This window comes from Quercus suber, unplaced genomic scaffold, assembly GCF_002906115.3.
Source record: "Quercus suber isolate HL8 unplaced genomic scaffold, Cork oak 2.0 scaffold_293, whole genome shotgun sequence".
Lineage (NCBI taxonomy): Eukaryota > Viridiplantae > Streptophyta > Magnoliopsida > Fagales > Fagaceae > Quercus > Quercus suber.
The window spans coordinates 55,166-77,950 of record NW_027069749.1 but is presented as its reverse complement, the minus strand read 5'-3'; the positions used below and the strand labels follow the sequence as shown (position 1 = coordinate 77,950).

Sequence of the window (22,785 nt, the reverse complement as noted above, 5' to 3'; positions counted from 1 at the left end):
ATTAGCATGAGCCTAGCAAAAGCATTCAATATTATTTACATGTTGAGCTTTAATAGAAGATAATATTCAATTGTGGTTTCGTCTAATGTTCCATTCATGCATGTTTCAGGTAGCTACACTTGAACCAATGATCACAGGATTGCAAGAAGCTCTGCCAAAATCTATTGGATTGCTTCCTTTTGATGGAGGTGTGACAGGTATGTGATTGTCTTGCAAATGTTTATTGAAGAATTTTTTTATTTTATTTTTTATATTTTTTGATAAGTCAATTTATTGATCAAAGAAATAGAACATGATCTTCCCTTCGTAATTCAATACTATGAATCAATGTATGTAATTCCTGTATATGGAAAACTCTAGTGTCACTTGAGTTGAAAAATGTGTAGTTTGGCCTGTAACAAAATCAGAAGTCTCCTCGACATTTTTTAAATAAATGGAAATGGACACTTTTCTGTGCCCAAGATGTTTCTGAAAAGTTTGAGCCTGAATCTGTGCAACACAGCAGTCGTAAATTGGCACCAGTTTATATATATATATATATATATCATAGGTATTGGCGGTATTTATTTCCAGTGGTCATTAAATTGGATTGAAGATGACCTTATACTGGTCAGTGTTTTCATGAGTTATTCATTCACTTGTATCTCAGATCAGAGCCAGAACCCATGTCAGCTTTCTCTTGTGGTGTTCAAGTTTTCATGTCAACTCAATTTATGATCCTTGTTTAGCAATGCATGTTCTTTTGTCTTTTCTGCTCCCATTTGTTTGCTGTCTCAGTTAACCTTTCCTAGTTTGTGAATTTATTGCTCATGCACAGGTTGTATGAGGCTTGTGAAAGAACATCTTAATTGGGGTAAAAAAACAGAGCTAAAAGCGGAGGTTCTTCGTGGGATAAAGGAGATTGGAAGTGTACTCTATTGGATGGGACTTCTTGATATTGTGTTGGTTAGTGTCCTAAACTCTTCATGGCAATAACTATTTCTATGGATTTCAAACTGAAGTATATGCAGTAAATATTTGAGTTAAACTAATGGCTCCTGCTTTGCATACTTCAAAAATATAGATAATTCATTAGAACTTCTCCTAGAGATTTGTAGGAAACGCACAAACACACATCAATTTTATACTTTACTGTTCAGTATATCTGTGTTTTTCTATTCGTTCTCAGGCTTCTTTTAAGATACAATATTTCACAATTAATTTTTTTATTGGTAAGTTACATGCACCCGATGAGTCTTGAACCCACAATCTCACACTCCACCTAGCACTTACAAGGGCAGGAGGTGCCAGTTGAGCTAGAGCTCATTGGCTTGTAATATTTCACACATAAATAACGCATTGAAATGAATATATAAGTAATGTAGAGTTGCCCATCCTAGAAAATAATTGAGCACAATTAATGTTGCTTCTTGGGTGTCTCTAAATCAAGCGATAAGTCCCCATCCTGCTGGGTTCAGATGATCTTTCCAAAAACCTGAGTTGGTTTGGTGTTAGAACTTTTATGGTGATATCGCCGGTGAAATGCTGGCTACTTGAGTGTGTGCCAGAAATCTACCAAATTCTGGATATACCTGGTCAAAGTTTTGTTTCAAGAACCTGATGAACCAAAAGTTTGTTTGATTCTGCTGTTTACAGTGTCAAAAAGCCTTTTCTTGTTAATTGGTTGCTTATTCAATAACTGATGGTCAGAGAGCTTCATACAGAAGTAAATTTAGAGAGGCTAGTCATCGTCTAAAGTTATTTTGAATTTTATCTTCGGTTTAAGAAGTGCACAAGTTTTCAAGGTTTTTTCTGGACCTGTGTCCATGACTTTTCTGGTTATATTATTTAGCACTTTGTCTCCAGGTCTTCCTTGTTACGAAATTCCTGGTTTGTAGACTAGTTATCAGATAAGCCTGATGCACCTGATAACATTTTTAGTACAGCTAATATATATGAATGAAGATAAGTTGCTTTGAAGGTTCAGTCCCGAATCTGACTAGTACCAGTAATTTAATCTGAGACATAAACGGTGCTTGGCTGATGAATATATTATGCCCTAAGTTCTCATTTTTTGTTAGTCAAACTCTTTTTGCTTTACCAGAACTGAATCACTACAAGTGGAGACGGAAATTTTGGACTGAATGTTCAACCGAGGACTTTATTTTCCCAGTCTTCGGCCTTCCATTATAGTTGTTTGCTCCTTTGGATCTTAATGTGGCTGTTATTGTACTTGTTGTCATTGTTATTCCTTGCTACTAAGCATTTTTGGTTGTTGCAGTGGTTATTGTTGTTGATATGGTTGGGTGGGTGGTGGTGGTGGTGGTAGCTGTGTTTTATGTTTGGGTGAGGGACTGAGGGCGATTTCTTGAAACAATAAAGGGCTGTGAGAGGGGTGATGTATTGAGAATCAATTGCATGAACCAACACCATTCTTGCTCATGCTGTTTTATTTTATGAAAAAAAAATAATTCTAAATGAGGATAATGGGGAATGTAACTTTTAACTTTTTAGCATTGGATGGGATTGGGCAAAAGAAAATTGAAAAGATTCGTTCTGGTAAGGAGAGTGAACAAAACTCAATTATATACATTAATAAGGTTCATATAAGATTTACTTTACAGAAATAAACCTTTCCTTTTAACATTGAGGTGTTTTATCTCAGATTTTATATTTAGGCAAAAAGTCCTGATCCAGGCTAATCCTAATGATTTTGTTCATCTTATTACTGTTTATCTTATATGAGTTGTCAGTGTTTCTAACTGCTCAATTTTTAATATTAGATCTTAAAAAAATCTTTCATGCTCAACAGAGAGAAGTGGATACCATGCATTTCATGCAAACAGCCCCGTGGCTGGGTTTCCTTCCTGGTTTAGATGGGCAAATATTGTATTCTCAAGATGGTGGAGATAGCCCTATTGTTAACCTCTTTAAATCTGCCACTGCCACAATTGTGTCAAACCCCAGTTGTCCACATCCAACTTCATTCCAGACCTTATCAAAACAGGCAGAAGCTGCAGGTAAAAATTGCACATCCTCCTATCTTACTTTGATTTAATGCCATTTATATGTAGGTATAACAGAACACATGCCAGTTCTATTATATACAACATACAGATCACACCTCTATCGGTTAGAAGTCAAATATATGCTGTTTGATGTCTGTGATGCAGTTCTGACAGTTAATGTTTATAATGATTTATTTTTCCTTTTCTTGGTGTCTCTTGATCTTCTCAATCTTTACTTTCTGCTAAGACTGATTGGATCACAAGACTTAGTTACTCTAGGAATATTCCTTTTCCGGTGCTAGTAAGGGAACCTCTTGTTTTACCTTCACATGTCCGCTTTTTTTGGCAAGAGCAATAGAAGACAAAAAGTTGGACATTGAAAGCAAGCTCGGGAAAATGGTCAGAATCCAACAAATGTATGAATGAAAAATCTTAATTTATTCAAATTGGCTTGAAGAAGTTGATTACTAAGAAATATGAATAATGATGGCATTTAGTACAGGATGTAGGTGGGGAATGAAAGGGAAATATGAAGCAAATTACTGAGGTTCTTTCCACACTCAGGAGTATCATGCTCTGTTGTTGTCAGAACTACTGTGATCCTGGGTTTTTCATATTTAAACTTTGTCCTCAATAATATTAATAAGTAATGTTACAGCCATAAACTTTCTTACAACAGTTTTACAAACTATTGAGGTGCCAAATTCTTACTGGTTCTTATTTGGACCCACCATTTATATCATTTTTTACCTATGAAGCACGGGTGCAGATTTGGGTTTGGGTGTGGATGCGGGTGCAAGACTTGGCAATTTTTGACAAAGTAGGGTGTGCTGCGGTGGGATACGTTTACTAATAAATTATTAAATATATTTTGATTTACAAATTATTAAATATATTTTCATATAATGGTAAACATATACCAATTTAAGAGCAATAATAACTACAAATAATTCAATAATTTCAATTTAAGTTGTTTTAACTTACAAATAATTTGACAAATATATAATAAGTTAATAACTAAATAAGAAATCAACTCAAGTTTTTATATATTTTTTTATATATATATTTTTTAACATGTATTCTGCCTAGTTTCTCGGCCAGTTTCGGCAGATTTCAGCCGGTTATGGCCCAAATCGGCGCAAATCGAAAAACGAAAAAAAGAAAAGAAAAGAAGACTGGCGAATCGGCGCGTTGCCGAGTGTCAGGTGCGGGTGCGGCAGCCTTGGAGCCACATCCATGCTTTCTAGTTTTTTACTTACCTATAACCATTCACCACATCAGCAATTTGTAAAAAAGTTTGTATTTCTAACATTGTCCAATTTTAATTGCACCTTTGGAATAAAATCTATTAGGGAAAAGCCCTAAAACCTCCAAAACCTTGTTTCGAATTTTGTTGTTTGCATTGCTTGCACTCTTGCTGCTTTTGACAATACAGAAATTTTGCTTGTCACGTTGAAGAACTTCTACATGTTCCCCAAACAAAATCTCCTTCCTAGAGTCGTAGATTCTGTTGTCCTGCATCAGTGGTTCTTTTCTGCTCTCTTTATGGGTGGGTTTGTGATCTTGATTGTTTTTTCTGTCTTTCCTTTTTAACTTTTTAGATTATGTTATTAACTTTGCTTTATCAAACGATCTTTTTTGTATTCTTCTTGTGCGGTTGGATTGTGGCTCCTTGGTAGTGAATTTGGCTATGGTGTCCTGGGCTTCGATGTTTTAAGCTGTGTGGCGACAAGCAGTTGTGAAGCAGTATTAAATTGGGATGGCCAGATTCCAGGAATTTGGGTCATGAATGGTTTTAGGCTGTTGATGGTAGTGGAGGTAGTGGAGGGCATCAGTGCATGGGTGTGTGGCCATGAGTAACAGAGCAGTTTTTTCCAGCATAGGGGCTATGTTGGTGTCTGGTTGTTTGGGATTGGTGGATCTGGTGGCAATCTGGTGGCAATTTTTTTTGTTTTTCTTTAAAATAATAATAATTATTATTATTATTGGTCCAAAAATAGTATAAAATTAAAAATTATGGTGAAACATCATTGTTTTTGATACATTACCAGTTTGGCATTCAAGGGTTAATTACAAGTTTTGATACTTGAGGGATCAAAACAATAGCAGCCCAATAGTAGGAGGGATCAAAATGTATTTTAGCCTTACTATATATTTTTCCCTAAATGTAAAATGGATAAAGTTGGGCCAGCCACACTCTAAATGCTATTTTCAGGACCGAGTTAATTTAGACAGTTCATAAAAAGCGATACAAGATTAAGGAAATGCCCCTACCTGCTGAGTAGAGGGTAATGGAACCTCACTTGATTTACTACAGAAAAAGAAGATATTTTGGTTGATGTCACCCTTTACAAAGACTTGTCCAAGTTTAAAAGGCATATAATTTTTAAATTATTAGTAGTATGGGTTGGGTCAATTCCTTAGGTTAAAAATCTTGCCAATCTAAACTCAAGCTTCAAAAGATATGGTACCAGTTCAACTCAACACATGAAAAATTAATTCGTGTTGGTTGGATTTTATTAGATCAAAATTTATTGAATTGGTGGGTTAAAGGTTAAACCTTGAAAGCTAGCCCCTTTTATGTCTGCTTTGTAATAAATCAAATACTAGCAAGTAGCAACCCCACGTATCATTTCTTTATCCATTAGTCATACCCACTTGTCTATTAGTTGGTTCCTTCTTATTATTTTGTCTCTTCTGAGTGGCCATATCCATATGAGCTAAGCAATTGCTTTTTAATGGAACCTCACTTGAATTACCACTACAGAAAAATAAGATATTTTGGTTGATGTCACCCTTTACACAAAGACTTGTCCAAGTTTGGCCCTGGTCCAAAGTCCCTTGTTTGTAATGTTAAGTAATTATACATTCCTATTTGTGAATGACTGAAAGCAAAATAAAACGAACAAAATGGGGAGAAAAAAAAAGGTTGTGATCTGTGTTTTCAAAATTCCATTGCTATTCCTGGAAATATAAGCTCTTTGCTAAAAGAATTTTGCCTTTAATAGTCATTGCATTTATGATTTACCATTGCCTGTAGGTGTCACATCTCTGTCATTTTCCCAGTTCTTGTTTATTGCTTTGATGGCTCCTGATTAAGGGTTTAGATGTATTCGTTTTGTTGCAGATCTTTTATACAAGGCCAACATGAATACTGGAAGCGTGCTGGAATATGCCCTTGCTTTTACAAGTGCAGCATTGGATAAATATTGTAGCAAATGGAGTAATGCTCCAAAGACAGGATTCATTGACATTACAACTTCAAAGGATTTCTACCGAATATATAGTGGCCTTCAAATTGTAAGGAAGAATTTTAGACACCTTGTTTGTCACTGACATCACCTGTAGTTGGTCTGACTATGTAACTTCCTAGGTTTGTCCATGCATTAGTTGCTTTTTGAAAAGGACATGTGTTGAGTGTGCCTTAAATTTCTCGATTTAGTTTAAATAATTGAAGGGGGTCTATTGTAATATCCAGACTGCAACAGTTTCAAAGTAAAAAATGGAAATACATAATGCTTTTTGTCTGACATTTTCATGGTGTCTCATTAGCTTTTTGGTATTTTATGGTTTTTGTTCTCGGGGGCATTAACTGGTATGTTTCAGCCTGATCTCAGTTTGGCCAAGATACAAGTTGTATATGGCTTATCAATAGAGAGACCGGCATCTTAAATGATCATGTCAAGTTGTAACCAACATAATGATTTTCACTCCTGGAAAAACTTTTACTAAATGAATTCAGATTATAAGAAGTTCCATCTGTTTCTATATATTCTTTCCACCTGTGATAAAAAAAACCAACCATGTTTGTGAGCTAAAAGTTATATATAATTATGCCCCAGGATCAGGAATCCTGCAATTATGTCTTGATTGAAATGGTTGAGAACTAAGCTTCAATGAACTATTAATTTTGTCATTACCTCGGTTCTAGGAATATGTGCATATTTGAATATCTTGTTTTTCTGCTAACTTGTTCTGGTTCTTGTACTTCATAGGGATATCTAGAAGAGACTGTTCAAGTACCATCAAACAATCATGAAGAGCTTGGTGATTCAGTTGCTTGGGGTGGTTGCACCATAATATACTTGCTTGGGCAACAGATGCATTTTGAGCTTTTTGATTTTTCATATCAGGTCCTCAATGTTGCTGAAGTTGAAGCTGTATCAATAACACCGACACATAAAACTGATAAAAGTCCTCATTTTGGCCAGGTAAATATTTTTATGTCTTGAACTTACTGTTCTAGACCACTCGAGATGGTGGAGGTTTGTGGAGTCAAAATACATGTGAAATCACTTTTCTGTAGTTATATTAGTGCATCTTCGTTTTAGAGAAATCTTGGCAGTACCAAGGTTCATGTGCTCTAAAATTAGTAGTAATTTTTGCTTTCCATTGTTATTATTATTATTTTTCTTCTATAGAACCCAGTCCAGTATAAATTGGAAAACCGCCGAAGTTCTGGCATTCTAGTTTTCTTTTCTATTTCTTTGGTGGTGTTTATGACTGCATGCTTCTTTTAAACTAGGGATGGGAAGCACTGTTGGAAGCAATGAAGAAAGCAAGGAGGTTGAACAATCATGTATTCTCCATGCTGAAAGCTCGTTGTCCTCTCGAGGAGAAGACAGCTTGTGCTATCAAGCAAAGTGGTGCCCCTCTGCATCGGATTAAATTCGAGAACACTGTCTCTGCCTTTGAAACACTGCCACAGAAGGGAGCCTGAGTTTACTGGTTCTTGTAAGTTGTAACTTCTATCCCTTTTTTCCTTCCTTTTTTTTTTTTTTTTTTTTTCAAGCAAGTAATATGTGCTGGTTGGAATTGAAATGTAATGAGAGAGATCACTACTATTTCTTGATGGAGAAATGTTATAATGAAAACGCATATTGTTAGCCACTTAGCCTAATCAAACTTGTGGGAATCATGGATGCATACCATTTTTATTTGACCTTTGTTGACTTTGGATTAGTATTTTCTTCTGAGTTTTTAGGGTTAATTTCAGAAATCCATCTGAATTATGGGTACTCGCACTTTGCACCCGAAGCTACGAAAGCTTCAAAGCACTATCTCAATGTCAATTGTAACAAATCTTACAAATCTCATCCTACTGTCTATCTAGATGTTAGTTTAATGGTCTCATGCTTTGCACACCGATAAACAGTACATCTCTGGATCTGTCCAGCAATTGTTTTACAACAGATGAGAACTTTCAGTTCAACTGACCCAGGGCTGAGCGGGGCCCACCACCAACCCACCCCCTCCCCCCCCCCCCCAAAAAAAAAAAAAAAAAAAAACCTTTGAAAAAAAAATATATACTGGTACATATATTAACAAAAACAATTTTAATTCTGGCTCTTAAATTTATATACTTGGCCCCCCCTCCCCAAAAAATTTACAAAATGACCCAAGAAATCCAACAAATAAATAACAAGAAAAATCTATAATAATAAAAAATGCACATATCCAGATAATAAGAAAATCTTTGGACAAATCATAAATCCAGTCTAAGCAAAAACAATAACAACAAATCAATTACAAATCCTAACAAAAAAAATAACAAAATCACAAAAACCCAATAACCTTTACCCAATTTCTCCCTCTCACTTGAGAGCTCTATGCCGCTCTCAAATGACTCTACTCTCATATTCATAGAGATACTATGCTACATATTAATCGCTTCATTTACACATTAGTTAAACCTTGAAAATATTAAAATTGTACCAATTGACTTGCAAAACTCTTGATTATAAAATTCTATTATTAAATGTTTTTTCAAAAGAAAAAATACAAATAATAATTAATAAATTAATGTTAATAATGCAACTTTGTCAACTTTTAGTATTGATATTCTAATTTTTTAAAATCTTTCAACAAAGAACTTCAGCCTCCATTAAGTTTGAATCTTAGTTCCGTCTCTGTTGGTAAAGATGGACTAACTACTAAGTGATAAGATATGAGATGTGGGTTTTTATTTCAATTTTCTCTGGTCTACTCTGCACACTTTCCACCAGGTCAGGAGGGAAGGCTCCAAGGATATAAAATTATTGCCGTACTCTAGAGGAAAACATTATATAAAAATGACGTGATTGCATGTTGTGTGATTTTTAAGCATACTTTGTCATGTTCGTAACATAACAAAAATACTTCACTTCAATGGATCATGGGCGGTGGGTTGGACCTTTCGGTTTCTTATAATAATAGTAATAATAATAGTGTAAACATCTGCAAGATAAGTTGGAATGGCAACTGAAGTTTACTAATGGATAAAACTTTCTAAATAGAGAGCAACAAAAACAGTTTTTCACTTTTTTGCATAGGGCAATATGATGAAAATTAGCTTGCCATCTTCAGTTTTTCACTTTCTTGCCACTATAGTGCTTTTTATACTTCATTAAAATAATATTACAGCTCGGGAGAGGTTAGGGGCTACTGTGGTTTCACCCAAGTAAGTAAGTCACGATGGTCGCCAAAGAAAAAAAAACGGAAGTTTATTGTTAGTTGTATTGAAGCTTGTTGCAAATTAGCTTGCAATAATATAATAATAATAAATTTTTTTCTATGTTTTTTTAATTCTTTTTAGTAAAAAGAATAGCGTAAAATTTAGATATAATACTTTAAGTGTAGTGCGCTAATCTTTTTAATTAAATTCAAATATATAAGTATTGAGTTTTAGCTTTCTTTTGTCAATACAACCGTATGTTTGAATTTGATTGAAAAACTTATTATAATCAATTTAAGGAATTGTACCTAACTTTTTAATCAATTTTTTTGTCTTTTTAATTTATTCTTTAATCGCATTGCCATTGAATACCCAAAAAGTCAAAACCACCATTGACATTGAAACCCATAGCCACGTTATCCTATCCAGCCACTTCCGTTAATCTCATCTTCAAACTAAAGTCATAGCCTCACTAACCCATCTCAAATCCTTTTTTTTTTTTTTTTTTTTTTCATATTAAATTAATTCACCTCCAATCTTTCTTACCTACCAAACGCATATCGCATACCAAACAAGCTACCGATGCGTTCGATTTCTCCAATATAGGCAACCAAACTAGGTCTTAAGAATATTCAACAAACTCATACCAATAAGAACAAACTTTTCACTCCAAATCAGTCTAGAAAATTTTCCTTCAACCCATTACTTGGTCATTCAAAAACCATTTACATTTATAAATTGGTCATTCAAAAAACCATTTACATGTTTAAATCACAATGCTCATAAATTTATTTAAATAGATTGAAACTCTCTTATTAAAAAAAAAAAAAAATCGCTCATAAATTTATTTGAATAAGCCAAGTCACATGACTTGTTATATGGGACATATGATTAAAAATATATGTGCATGGTGGTTTGACCCACTTTTATGTAAGTAGGGTCAAATAAATGTCAGTAATAGAAAATGAACAATGCTAGTAGCTTAGTACTACAAAAAAATTATATAACTTTTACTATAACTCGTGACTTGATGAGTTGTAGCAAAATTTGTGTACTTGTTTTTTTTTTTTTGGTCCTAGCATTTTTCATACAAAATAGGAATTCTCCCACCAGCTCATAAGGCTTCAAGGCTTCAAGGATATATATATATATATATATATTAATCAGTTTATGAAGCAAAAATAAAGAAAGGATATAAAATATTGTTGTGATGGCATGTTGTGTGGTTTTTAAGCATACTTTTGTCAAGTTCGTAACATAACAATACATCTCACCTCATGGACGGTGGTTCGGTTTCTTAAGTGATAATAATAATAATAATAATATAATATATAAATTTCGTTAAGGTAACGTGTGGAATGATGCATATATAGAGAAAATTAGATATGTATAAAAAGGTATAAAATAAATTAATTAATATATAAAAAATTCTACTTCGGAATCTGTTAACATTTTAAATTAATTGAATACAAAATTTTTATAGAATATAAAAACACTATTCAACAAATGTCTATTATTGCATTGTTTTAATCCAAATAGAATTCACTATAGTAAATTTANATCTTCAAACTAAAGTCATAGCCTCACTAACCCATCTCAAATCCTTTTTTTTTTTTTTTTTTTTTCATATTAAATTAATTCACCTCCAATCTTTCTTACCTACCAAACGCATATCGCATACCAAACAAGCTACCGATGCGTTCGATTTCTCCAATATAGGCAAACAAACTAGGTCTTAAGAATATTCAACAAACTCATACATCCATGATCTAAAATTATATATATATATATATAAAAAGCCTATATTTAAAATATAAAATAAAATAAATAAATAAATAAAACATTTTTGGAGAATCTTGTGAATTTCTCTAAGTTGTCACTATATACAACTGTGAATTTATCTCGGTTATTACTATTATACTATCAAATATGGATGACTATAGATAATGAACAATGAGTTTCCAATGAAAAAGCACTTCTGAAAGGTTACCTATGTTGGGTAATTGCTCTAAAACATTGCAAAGATAACTAGCTTTTTGATAGAAAAGTAGAAGAGCATGTGTGTTTTCACTATGTGTGTTTGGTAGAGAGGATGAAAAGGTGGAAGAATAGAGATTTATTATTATTGTTCCCTTATTATCAAAAGCAGAATGATGGAAAAGTGGTAGTAATCTTGACATTTTACCTGGCTCAAGTTCACTTCACATGTTTTCTAGAAAAAGATTTGTGGGTACAAAAAGAAAAACCCCCCACTACATTTTCATTCCACTTTATTTCCTCCCCTTACCAATGACATTTTCATTTCTCTTTTCATTTATTTTTCATCCTTAACACTTCCAACCAAATACCTGGTGAAACCTTGAATCCATTTTCTTTTCGGTTCTTTCAATTGTTTAGTTTTAAAATCCATGTATTATACTATTTAAAGAGAATATGATGTGCCAAAATTTTAATTAGGGTTTTGAATAGAATTTGAACTCAATTTTATAATGACTTATGAAATTATGAAACTCTCTAAATATCTCTCTCGCACAATATCTATCAATCTCTAACTCAAAAGCTAAATCTCTCTCTCTCTCTCTCTCTCTCTCTCCATAAATATATATAGAAAGCTTTTGGACATAATTTTTGTCACAATTGATTTAGTCAACAATAAATGGTGAAGAAAAAGTGGTAAATCTTTATAAAACTGATAAATAGTTAACAATTACATAGAATTGTGACAAAAATTATGGTAGAGAAATTCTTTGGAATTAAATCTAGGGTTCGGTAAACAGGTGTACTTAATACATTTGTTAATAAATCATTTAAAGAAAGTTTTGATACCACTTTTATGAAAAGAGAAATATTAACAAATGTCTTATTAGCATTTGTTAATGAGTTATTTTTAGAATCTTTTTATGGGAAATAAAAATATAATTGATTTTTTTAACAACTTTTTATATTTTCTAAGAAAGTGGTATTAAAACGTTTCTAAAATAGTTCATTAAGAGCACTAGCAATAGTGGTGCTGTATTGCTATTTTTAGCACCACCAATACTTAAAATACATGTTACAGTAATGGTGCTATAGCTAAAAATATTTTTTTTTTTATTAAACTCTCTCTCTCTCTCTCTCTCTCTCTCTCTCTCTCCTGCTTCTCTTCACTCTTTTCCCTCTCACCTCAACCTCACCCAAAATAAAACCCACCACCAAACTCTCCTTCAATTTCTCCAAAACCCAAACCCGCAATCTCACTCTCAAAACAACAACAACAACAACAATTCAATTCGCAGTTTCCATCGAAAAAGAAATCCCAGAAACCGAACGACCCAACACATTCCTCCATGAATCCGACGACCATGATTCCCCATCATCATCATCCTCCACCGTCCGATCTTGCTTCAAGAAAATGATAAGGGAAGCACTGGATAGTGTGTGCAAAGCAATCGAAGGCGCTAATGGTGGAGCTAAGTTTAAGGACGATGTGTGGTCGAGGCCTGGTGGCGGCGGAGGCATAAGTCGAGTTCTTCAAGACAGTGTTGTTTGGGAGAAAGCTGGGGTTAATATTTCTGTCGTTTATGGGGTTATGCCACCGAAGGCTTATCGTGCCGCTACCGCCATAGCTGAGTTGAAGCTAGGCCCCGTTCCATTCTTTGCTGCCAGAATTAGCTTCGTAAACCCAGTGGTTGTGGGTGGTTGTTCTTGACTTGCTAGTTGTTGTTGGGTGGTTGTTCTTGGTTGGCAGTGATTGTGGATTGTGCCATTGATCAATTTGTGGTGTTTTTTTGGTAGTGGAATGAATTATTTTATTGTAGTAGATACATTATTTTATTGTGATGCATATATTATTTTATTGTGTTGAAAGCTAAAATAAATCTACTGATACTGGATTTTTTGTAAAATGAGTAGGTAAAATAGATAAAGTAACTTTTTATGATGCCAAATAGCTAAAAAAAAATAGCTCCTCTGCTGTGGATGTTCTAACAAATGCCCAGGACTTCTTTTATGAAAAAAAAGTAAAAATAATCAATTACTTTTTTCTTTTCAAAAAAAAAAAAAAAAAGATGAAAAATGTTAACCGATTAATGCCTTAAGAGCACTGGTTTATGAATTATTTTTAGAAACATTTTGTTGAGAGAATGATAAAATAATAAATATTGTTGACAACTCTTTATATTTCTCATAAAAGTGGTGTCAAAATTTTTTATTATACTTTATTAATAATATATCATATAGGCGTAAATACATTTTTAGTCCCTACATTTTGCACTTTTTTTTTTATTTTAGTCCTTACATTTTATTTTTACCACTTTTAGTCCTTAAACTAATTAACGCTTGACATTTAGGTCCTTTCCGTCACTCAACCAACAACAAAAGCTGATGTGGCAAATAGAGGCACAGTAAATGTTGACGTGTCCATTAAAATAATATCAAAAATGCTACATCAGCATCCATATCAGCATCTAACCTTAAAAAATAAATTTATCAGTTTTAAAAATTATATAAAAAAACATAATTAAAAAAAAAAATTGTGAAACTTAGATCTATATGGACTAACCCAGAATGAACACAATGAACATAAACCCAGATTTAAATATAAAAACACACACCCAAATTTTCTAGCATTTTCTTTTCATTTCTTGTCAACCAAATACAAAAACATAAACACATACAAACCGTGGCAACCAATGGACTCAAGGTAGTGAAGAACTCCATCCTTGAACTTAGATTGGTTTTAAGGAAAATTAAGATACTCTTATACATTTTCTTGGCAACCAAACAAATTTTTCAGTTTCACAAAAAAAAAAAAAAAAAAAAAAATTCCATTTTCAAAAACCCATATCATCCCTTTTCAAACTTATCAAAAATCCAAAACAAATACAGCAAACTCAACCTAGATATGGCCAATGCGAACGTCGAGGATGAAGCACCAAGATAGATTTCATCGGAGATGAGAGAAGTGGAGGAACTTGCTTAAAGAGTTCAACAAGAAAAAGAGGACGGCGTGCTTGTCTTGGATTCGCTTCCATGCGGTGAGGTACGCGGTGTCCTTGTTGTGGTCTTTCCAGATGGCGTGGATCTCTGCCGGTGTGGCCAAGCGGTGCTCGAGGAGGCAGTGGATCATTCTGGGTGGAAGGTGTAAAACTAGGAGGAGATGTAGGGCTCCGGGCTGATGACATGGAGCTTCGGTTGTGCTGTCTGGTCGAGTTGGTTGTTCAGGTCGGGGTGGGTTTTGGGCGAGTCGGAGGAGGAGGAAAAGGATGATTTCTGGGAGAGAAAAGGAAGATGGAAGAAGACGTCTTGGGATTCTGGGTAAGTTCCAAAATTTTTTTGTTTTTAATTATTTTTTTTGTTTTTTATAATTTTTAAAATTGATGAATTTATTTTTTAAGGTTAGATGCTAACGTGGAAGCTGACGTGGATGCTAATGTAGTATTTTTAATATTATTTTAATGGACACGTCAGTATTTACTTTACTTCTGTTTGCCACATCAGTTTTTGTCGTTGGTTGAATGACGGAAAGGACCTAAATGTCAGACGTTAATTGGTTTAGAGATTAAAAGTGGTAAAAATAAAAGGTATGGACTAAAATAGAATAAGTGCAAAGGGTAGAAATTAAAAGTGCATTTACGCCTATATCATATTAACTGGTGTCTTTAGAACAATTGTTAATAAACCATATTAGGAAAATTTTGAACACCACTTTTATAGAAAATGCAAACTGTCAAAAAAAATTAATTTCTTTTTTTTTCTTATAAAATTTTCTTAAAAATAGTTTTTAAACTCTATACTTTTGCTTAAATCTTACCAAACAGGCTAAATCCAAACACCAGCTCTAATCGGACCCACTCTACCCAGAAAATTAAAAACAAAAAAGCTCTGGATTCCGTGCAATATCCGCTTGGAAAAGTGTGCCAATAGGCCCCATAGTTAGAAAGTGGACGGGTGGAGTGCACATGGACGGCGTTGTGAGTTCAATGCCTCATGATTAGCTCACAGTTTGGTGCACGCTTAATGAAATTAATTAAATTTAATTGCATTTCTTATATTGTATTACTTTTTATTTATTTATTTATTTATTTGTAGTAATTTCCTGTAACATTAAAATTTCAATGATAAAACTCATCTATAGACAAGGGGGAACACTCTTTTTTTTTTTCCCCTATTTAAATGGAAGATAATTGTACTACACAGTTTCTATAACTATTATACTTATAATCTATTAAGAGTAAAATTTAACTACAATTCTAATGTGTTGTTCATTAATTTCCTCTTTTAAGCTTTTCATATGACTGAATCTTAAAAGAAGAATTTAAAAAACAGTACATAAGTTTTGTCCATCTATTAAATTACAAATAATTATACTCTTAATCGTATGTCCCAGAGAGAAGTGAAACTCTCAAACTCAATTTCATTTTTTTTTTTTTTTGGATTGTTATGGGGAACAAAAACCAAAAAATAAAATAAAATAAAATAAAGAGTCAAGATAATTGTTATTTGCCCAATTATAATGGTTAAGTTACCATAAAATAAAATAAATAAAAATACCACCACAACTCAAAACAAGACAAGGTTATAGCAAATATGATTTGAGAAAAAAAATGCGTCCAAAACTTTACCATATGGTTGGGGGATTTGCTAATTTTTTTACAGTTAAAATGACCAGTGCTTCTAATTACCATTTTGTTTGTGGAACTAATGTCTCCTAATTCATACTCTAATTTTGTAGTGCAATTGGAAGGAATTAAATGAAAGAAAGAAAAAAACTAAAAATGAAGTTAAAGAAGACGACAAGGTACACGATCACTTTTGGTAATATTAATTTATCCAATTTCATTTTTGTGATTTTTATCATTGTGCTTGTAATTGTGGCAGCCACCTGGAGTGGACCTGTACCATAAGGCATACACTATTTAAAAAAAATTATTTTTGTTTTTGCAAATGCCAGAATATAATAAGACACATACAAAAATAAAAGGGTAACCTTTAAGCCGTATTGCTTATTAATTTTATATCTCTACTGAAATTTAATTGAACTAGCAGAGGGACCATATAAACATCTGATTACCAATACTTTAAATATATATTACTCAAAATTTTTTAGGATATGTTAAGTACCATGATGCAGGACTTCGTCAGCAATGACAAAACATAATTTTATATAGTAATTTGATAAAATGGAATCATAGGTGTAAAAATTCTTTTACATGATCTATGGTGTCATCGTCAAGTATATGCATGCCACGGAGGCTGAAGCGAAAGACACCTAAAAAAACCTAAGATTGATTTCAATTTTTTTAAAAGGTTTTTAGTTATATTTATTATATGTATGTTCCTTTGAGGTTAAGATATAAACCTAAACGTTATTATCACACACTTTTGATGTAATAGTCATTTTATAAATACAAAATTCTTGTGAAGTAGAGAATAAAGATCGAGATTTAAGTTTTTCAGCTAAAAATAGAAAAAAAAAAAAAAAGATACAAAATCTTTTATAAAAATGAATGTTTAACTTTATATCGCCAAGAAAACATTTAAAAATAAAATTCATTAAAGATGCACAAGGAGTTTTTTTTCTTTTTTTTTTTCCGAGAGTCAGATGTACAAGGAGTTTAAATCATTAAAAGAAAACGTTTTGACTAACTATCAGCAGTATAAAAAATAAATATCTCATGAATAATGAGTCAATGAGCACTTTTATTAATTAAAAAAATGTTGATGAGCATTTTTAGTCCAAGATGGTTAAGTTTAAAAAGAAAAAAAGAAAAAAATTTCTTAGATTTTACACTGAAAATTTGGATTTACAATTCCTATGACTTCTCGATCCACATGATTTTAAGATCCAAACAAATTAAGAAACCAATAAGAAATAAGAAATAGCAAGAGTAGGAGAAAGATGTCGTAAACGTAAATAAATAAACAAGTGACTGGTGATACACACAATAAACAACTACATAAATAAATCTATATAAATGAACAAGTTAATTTAAGGTGAATTATTGTGTTTGTTTGTTTGTTTATTTTATTTATTATTCTCTCTCAAGTATTTTTTTAATATAACACCATAAGAAATTCCTTATCTATAGCATTATTAAATGGAAAACTATTGCAAAACTCTAAGACCATTTGGGGTCAAAAAGCCAAGTGTAATTCATGAGAACCATGACTACTATTTTTCATGTCTTCAACTACCTAGATATATATCGAAACAAACCAAAAAATTGAGACAGTGTATGAAAGGAAAATGATACCATATATATTTCCACACCAATAATGGCTTTCAAAGACTATCCTAGAATTATCATCATAGGTTTGTGCTGTGTTATGTGTGTGAAAACAAAAGAGAACATGAAAGTAATAAAGAAATGAATGAACTGTGGGAAGCACTAAAATATAATAGACAGGGCGAGTGAGAGAAGGGAGAAAGCGTGCTTCATCTTGGTCGGCCATTACATTCTCATTCTCTTGAGGCTCTCTCTCTCTCATATAATTCTCATTCACACAAAGAGTGCAATCATCTAAATCATTTTGTTGGGTGAAAATTAATGAACCATTACTTTTCAATATCATTATTGTTTGAGGGAGTTTGACCAAACAACAGTGACTTCCACTTCAGTCTCCCCCTTGTTTGTGCTAACCATTGAACTTGTTTTCATTATTAAGACTATACAAAGTTGCAACTTGTTGAACTAGATTCATGCTCTAAAACCCAAAAATATCAGCCATATTCAATGCATGACTCATTTCAGGTCAAAACCAAATTAAGGTTTTTCCTTAGTGCAAAATCTTCTGGGGAATCCAACTTCTCCTTGCTAGCAAGAATTCCCATAAAATTCTTATTTTAGTACTGAGATGGTTTCTCTTTGACTGACTGATCACAGACTCAGAGGTACGTAAAATGAGTCTTTCTCAATCTTTTTATTTATTTGTTTGATCCATATGCTTGCATACATGATTGCTTCGCATTTTTACACTTAAACAAGTTTTCTGAAAAATGTGTTTATACTTAAACTAGGTAAATCATGTTATGGTCCACTATGGTATGGAAATTCAATAGTCATCCATCTTGTGAATGCAACCTCCGGGATATAGTTTTCAGTGGAATTTGATGAGTATGGAGAGAATGATATCATATTATTTGTTCACTACATATGTTATTGTGGGTGCTTTCTTGTTTGGTACATTGGAAGGGCTTAACCCTGAAGGTCAATACCTCCTACAAATAAGAAAAAGTCTTGTTGACAATTTTAATAATCTGGATAATTGGAATTCTAGTGATTCAACTCCTTGTGGATGGATTGGTGTGAACTGCACCCAAGGTTCCAATCCGGTGGTGTACGCTCTTGATTTGCATTCCAAGAATCTATCTGGATATTTGTCTCCAGCCTTTGGCAAATTGGCTCACTTGACTTATCTTGATGTTTCTTTTAATGATTTGACTCGGAAAATACCTAAAGAGATTGGAAATTGTTCAGCTTTGGAGTTTCTTCTCCTGAACGACAATAAATTTGAAGACCAGATTCCTAAGGAAATTGGTAGACTTTCTTGTTTACAGAGCTTGAATTTGTGCAACAATAAAATATCTGGACCTTTTCCGACGGAGATTGGAAACCTTTCTTCCTTGACAGAATTGATTGCATACTCCAATAACATCAGTGGATCATTGCCACCATCTCTTGAAAACCTTAAAACATTGAAAGTTTTTCGAGCTGGGCAGAATTTGATATCAGGAAGCTTGCCTCCAGAGATAAGTGGATGTCAGGGCTTAGAGTGGCTTGGACTTGCTGAAAACCAGTTTTCTGGTGAGATACCAAAAGAGATTGGAATGCTTAAGAATTTGTCATATTTGAACCTAGTGTCCAATTTGCTTTCTGGTACCATTCCAGCTGAGCTTGGCAACTGCACAAGTCTAACGACTCTGGCTCTCTATAAGAACAATCTTGAAGGACCAATTCCCATTGAGCTTGGGAACCTTATGGCTCTTGAAAAATTATACCTGTATAGAAATATTTTGAATGGAACAATCCCAAGAGAGATTGGAAATCTTTCTCGAGCAGTGGAGATCGATTTTTCAGAGAACTCTTTGTTAGGACAGATGCCAATTGAGCTAACTAAGATAACCGGGTTGCAATTGCTGTATCTCTTTTCAAATAAGTTTACTGGTGTTATCCCAGATGAGTTGACCAGCTTGAAAAATTTGAGTAAGCTTGATCTGTCAATTAACTATTTCAACGGTTCCATTCCTATTGGATTTCAATATCTGACTAATTTGAGTAAGTTTCAACTCTTCAGTAACTCACTGGAGGGTAGCATTCCTCAAGGACTTGGAGTTTATAGTTCAATTTGGTTGATCGATTTATCAGAGAACTCTCTATCAGGAAGAATTCCACGTCATCTTTGCCAAAATTCTAATTTGAGTTTCTTAAACCTGGGATCCAACCAGCTCACAGGAAATATCCCAACTGGGATCTTAAATTGCAAAACATTGGTGCAACTTCGTCTTGTTGGAAACAAACTTAGAGGGAGTTTTCCATTAAGTCTGTGCAAGTTGGTAAATCTCTCCGCAGTTGAGTTGGATCAGAACGAGTTCAGTGGCCCTATTCCTCCAGAAATTGGTACCTGCGGAAGATTGCAAAGGCTTCATCTTTCATACAACCGCTTCACATCAGAGTTGCCAAGAGAAATTAGTAACCTCTCCTTGTTGGTTACATTCAATGTCTCTTCAAATTTTCTTTTTGGAAAGATTCCACCTGAGATTTTCAGCTGCAACAAGCTTGAAAGACTAGATCTCAGTCACAACAACTTTGTGGATGCTTTGCCAGATGAGGTAGGAACACTTTCCCAATTGGAGCTTCTCAAACTTTCGGAGAACAACCTTTCTGGTACAATACCTGTGTCACTAGGCAAGCTATTGCGTTTAACTGAGCTACAAATGGGTGGTAACTCATTTTCTGGTAGTATACCGGCTGAATTGGGAACCCTTTCGAGCTTGCAGATTGCATTGAACCTCAGTTATAACAATCTCTCTGGAAAGATTCCCTATGAGCTTGAAAGTCTTGATTTGTTGGAGTTCCTTCTGCTCAACAACAACAATTTGAGTGGTGAAATTCCAGATTCTTTGCTGAATCTTTCAAGCTTACTTGGCTGCAACTTTTCATTCAATGAGCTCTCAGGATCTATACCTCCCTTTAAACAAATTCAGAAAATGGATAGCAGCAGCTTTATGGGAAACAAAGGACTTTGTGGTGCTCCTCTTAAGCCTTGTAATGAAGCACCACCACCTCTTTTACCTCAAGATATAGAAGAGAACAGAAACCGTTTAGGAAAAATTGTGGCTATAATTTCAGCAGCCATTGGTGGGGTTTCTCTCATTCTTATCACAGTCATCATATATTTCATGGCACGTCCGATTGACACGGTTGCTCCTAAGCAAGATAAACAATTCTCTTCTCCTGTTTCTGACATCTACTTCTCTCCAAAGGAAGGATTTAGTTTCCAGGACTTGGTTGCAGCGACAGATAATTTTGATGACAGATTTGTAATTGGAAAGGGCGCCTGTGGAACTGTGTATAGAGCTGTCTTGCCTGGAGATCATATAATTGCTGTTAAGAAGCTAGCATCAGACAGAGAGGGCAACAATGTGGATAATAGCTTTCGTGCTGAAATTTTGACACTCGGGAAAATTAGGCATCGAAATATTGTAAAGCTACATGGTTTCTGCTACCACCAGGGTGCCAGTCTCTTGCTTTATGAGTACATGGCAAAGGGGAGTTTGGGAGAGTTACTTCATGGACCATCCTGTAGTCTTGATTGGCAAACAAGGTTCATCATTGCACTTGGAGCTGCTGAGGGCCTTTCTTATTTGCATCATGATTGCAAGCCTAGGATTTTTCACCGTGACATAAAGTCCAATAACATTTTGCTTGATGATAAGTTTGAAGCTCATGTTGGGGATTTTGGGTTGGCAAAGGTGATTGACTTGCCACATTCTAAATCAATGTCTGCAGTTGCTGGTTCTTATGGCTACATTGCCCCTGGTAAGCTATCCTATCAGCCCTTTTCACCTCTTGTGCAACATAAAGTTTTGAAGTCTACAATTTTATATGTCACTATTTTAATAAATAAATTTGAATTGAATTTAAATATAATTTATATTTAAACATTTTATTAGCTTAGCACATCACTTCTCAAAAAAAAAAAAATTCTTGGCACATCATATTTCTTTAAGGAGTCCGAATTTGGTAAGGATAGAGTGTAAAACATTACCACATCAACTTTTTTACTTTAAAACTTAATACACCCTACCACACCTAATAACACCACATCGGCCTTTTATTTACAATTTGAAATATTGTATTATTAAGATGTTATCATTTTTAATTAGATGTATTTATGTTTTAGTAATATAATAATGTGGCATGTCCTTATTGTAGGATGTAATTAAACCAAAGGGTTTACACTAAGTCCTCACAGAATTTAATCACTTCTTTAAATGCTCCGCTCTCATAAAATACCATACTAGCTTCGGCACAAAAAAAAAAAAAAAACAAAAAAACCAAACCTAGATGGATGAAGAACAGAGCAACCCTGCAAACTTTTCTCACATTTTCTCACCTTTCTCTTCCTCTACATTCAATCCAAACCCACCACAGCCACACACAAATCAAACCCCACACCCATAACAACATCTCAAAAATCCAAACCTCACAACACATCTCAAGTCCAAACTCACGCCTACAAATCAGATCAGAAATTTGAAATCACCATGAAATACCATACCAACCCAGGCGCCATCATCTTGCCTAACCTACAGCCAGAGATGAAGATGAGAAAAGAAATGGGTAAGGAAAAAAGAAAGAGAAAAATAGAGCAAATCCGATGAAGGGTAGAGAGGTGCAGCGAGAATCACTGAGATGCTTGGCAGATCTGGTGGAGTGCGTTGTGTTTATCATGAAGAAGAAAGGAAGAAGCACGGTGTGAGGAGTTAGAAAGAAAAAGAAAGAAAGAGAGAAGGAAGCTGTGGAGAGAAAGCAAGAAGTGAGGAAAAAAGAAAACAAGGCAAAGAAAGAAAGAGAAAAAGAAGGAGACATTGGTTTCAGGAGTTGAGTTAACAATACAATGTAATGAGGTCCCACCATGTGAATATAATTACAAAATTGCCATTGAAAACAAAGTTATGAAAACTGAAAACACTAAAATATGTTTTCAATTTCCATAACTCATCACTCAAAAATCAGAGAACTGTAAGTGATGAAAACAAAAACTGGAAACAACTAGAAAACAAAATCCAAACAAGCTTTTGAGTCATGGGTCCCACCATTTTTGACGTTATGAGTTCTGGAAACAGAGTTATGGAGTTATGGAAATCATAAATCCAAACAC

General features: G+C 33.8%; 2 protein-coding genes across 2 annotated transcripts in view; both read left to right on the top strand.

The window, feature by feature from the left end:
- Positions 1-7,949, top strand: part of LOC112006491 (protein PIR) — a 32,847-nt gene extending 24,898 nt beyond the window's left edge. Inside the window, exons 23-28 of the mRNA XM_065782193.1 lie at positions 110-197; positions 818-945; positions 2,792-2,999; positions 6,115-6,287; positions 6,983-7,198; positions 7,513-7,949. Of these exons, the coding sequence (XP_065638265.1) occupies positions 110-197; positions 818-945; positions 2,792-2,999; positions 6,115-6,287; positions 6,983-7,198; positions 7,513-7,707 (1,008 nt within the window). The 3' untranslated portion in view covers positions 7,708-7,949. The remainder of the gene's footprint in view (positions 1-109; positions 198-817; positions 946-2,791; positions 3,000-6,114; positions 6,288-6,982; positions 7,199-7,512) is intronic.
- A 9,871-nt stretch (positions 7,950-17,820) lies between these two features.
- On the top strand, positions 17,821-21,868 carry LOC136071192 (probable leucine-rich repeat receptor-like protein kinase At5g63930). Its single transcript, XM_065782192.1, has 2 exons — positions 17,821-18,292; positions 18,419-21,868. Exon 2 carries the CDS (start codon positions 18,476-18,478, stop codon positions 21,560-21,562), a length of 3,087 nt encoding a protein of 1,028 aa, XP_065638264.1. The 5' UTR covers positions 17,821-18,292; positions 18,419-18,475; the 3' UTR covers positions 21,563-21,868.
- Positions 21,869-22,785: the final 917 nt, after the last annotated feature.